At 52.1% G+C, this 2,202-nt stretch overlaps 1 protein-coding gene across 1 annotated transcript in view; it reads left to right on the top strand.

Moving 5' to 3' along the window:
* The first annotated feature begins 1,879 nt into the window (after positions 1-1,879).
* THAP1 (THAP domain containing 1) overlaps positions 1,880-2,202 on the top strand; it is a 9,962-nt gene continuing 9,639 nt past the window's right edge. Inside the window, exon 1 of the mRNA XM_013005885.2 lies at positions 1,880-2,187. Within this exon, the coding sequence (XP_012861339.1) occupies positions 2,117-2,187 (71 nt within the window). The 5' untranslated portion in view covers positions 1,880-2,116. The remainder of the gene's footprint in view (positions 2,188-2,202) is intronic.

The following is a 2,202-nucleotide window of genomic DNA, read 5'->3' on the forward strand; positions in this document are numbered from 1 at the left end:
GAAGTCAATCTTGCAAGCTGAAGCAGGGAACTGCTAAGGCAGCTGCACCCTGGTGCGACCATCACAAAGCAAGAGACCCGAGAACTAGAAAGGCAAGGCTCACCACCCATTTATCCCTCTACCTTTCAATTAGCCCCACATGTGTTTATGGGCCAGGTTTGCACAATTAACTAACTCACTCATATATAAATATATTTGCATATGTACATGTCTTTATCTAGACTTCTATAAATGTCCTTTGCCTCCCAGTTCTTTCCTCTATTTCCCTTGACTTTCTTCCTGTCCCACTATCATGCTCAGTCCCCACCAGGGTTTCAGCAATTCCTCTGTTACATTCCCCTTGATCATGACCTACCAGGCCTCCCACACTCACCTCCCCACCAATTTGGATCACTTTAATGCAGCTTTTGGGGTAAAATTAGGTGCCGGACTGATATTCTGGTCGACTTATACTCGAGTATATGCGGTACTTAACGTATGCCACACACTACTAGGGGTTACAGGTTAAATAAGAGTCTGATGAGGACAACAGGTAAGAAAGGGCTTCATAAAGTTCATGGGAAAAGTCCATTCTCTTTCAAATCCATTTCCACCAGCTTTTGTCTCCCTCTTGTACACAGGAATTTTGGTATGAGGTATAATCAATAATGAGGTTAGCCCAGAATTTCATTAGAAGAGAAGAAATGCTTACATTGGGGAGGCTACAAGACAGGTAAGGGATAGCTGGAGATGATTAGGTGGCAGGTCAAGGAAGTGCGTTTCAGAAGAAAGGAAACAGCCTATTATGTGATGAGAACGTTCATCAGGGCACTTAAAGCCCCAACTGAAGATAAGTGCAAGGGCCCATGGTGTTGAGAGGTCCTCTATGGGTCGCAGGAAGTTTGGATTTTATTTAGTACTGTGGGCGATGGTGAGCTGGACTGAGGAGGCAAAACTGCGAGAGTAAGACTGAAGGTTCACTCACTAACCCAATTCTGGCTTGGGTCCCTCCAGGGTGAATCCCATGAGGCCGGATCAAGAGGCGTGGCAAGGTAATGAATGGGATGTGTGGAGTAAGAAGGATAACGCCAAGGCTCGAACAGCTGCAGAGATAACTCAGGCCAGGCTCAAAGGCCGAGTGGATGTAGGATGAGTCAACGATTACAGCATTTCATTGAAAGATCAAGGTTGTTCAGAATGTAACGAGGGCAGAGGATGGAATTCTGGACGCAACACATTTGAGAGGCCAGAAACGTCGCCTGCTTTGAACCTACATAGAGCAGAGGAGGGCTGGGGCCACAACACCTCTCTCTAAGGGAAACATCACTTCTGCGGGTGGCGGTTTTCAGCCCAGCGCCCGGGGCCCGAGCGGTAGCTGCCGGCTTTGGGACGCGGGTCCGCTCAGGAAGCTGCTGCGGAGCCGCCCCCGAGAAGTCCACAGCGGGATCGCTGTCCGCCGCGGATCAGGTGTGAGTGTGGCTGCGCTCACACCTGGAAAAGTGTCTGGGATCTCACCGATCGCGGAAGTGCCTGGCGTGACAGGCCAAAGGGCACGGAGGAGCGCTCTGCAAAAGGGGACACAAAATCTTGCAAATTAGCGATGAGTGCTCTTTTAAGAAAACAGGCGCAAAGAGACCACCATTAACACGTTGTATTTGTCCCTCTGTCCTACGCGCCCCGAACAAGCGAGCCCAGGTAAACTTGAACCCGCCGGAGAGTCGGTGCACACCGCCCCTCCCCGCCCCTTCCCCTGCAGGGAGCTCGGAGCCACGCCCGCTTTCGACCGCGAGGCTGGCGGCGCGAGACGCCAGGCTTCAACCAATGGCCGGCTTCGCAGGAAACGTTACCTCTGACCTCAAGGCTAATCAGAGACAGAGGGACGAACTCCTCGCGATAGGTGAAGTTGAAGCTGCCTCCGCCATCTTGGAGATGGGAGGCGAGCGATGGCTGTGGTCCTTCTGCTAATGCAAACAACACAACGGGCCCGTTAGGCAGCGCCAAGTGAGGCGATCGTCGCTGTAACTGGTGGCCAAAGCTACAGCAGAAGCGAGGGAGTCGAAGTCGGCCGCGGCGATACTGACAGCAGCTCCACCTGCCTGCTGTGGCGGCAGAAGTACAGGGACTGAGGGCCGGAAGGATGGTGCAGTCTTGTTCCGCTTACGGCTGCAAGAATAGATACGATAAGGACAAACCCGTTTCTTTCCACAAGTAAGTGCCCTGCGC

This window comes from Echinops telfairi, unplaced genomic scaffold (assembly GCF_000313985.2).
Source record: "Echinops telfairi isolate 266 unplaced genomic scaffold, ASM31398v2 ScPeMD7_9;HRSCAF=40, whole genome shotgun sequence".
Lineage (NCBI taxonomy): Eukaryota > Metazoa > Chordata > Mammalia > Afrosoricida > Tenrecidae > Echinops > Echinops telfairi.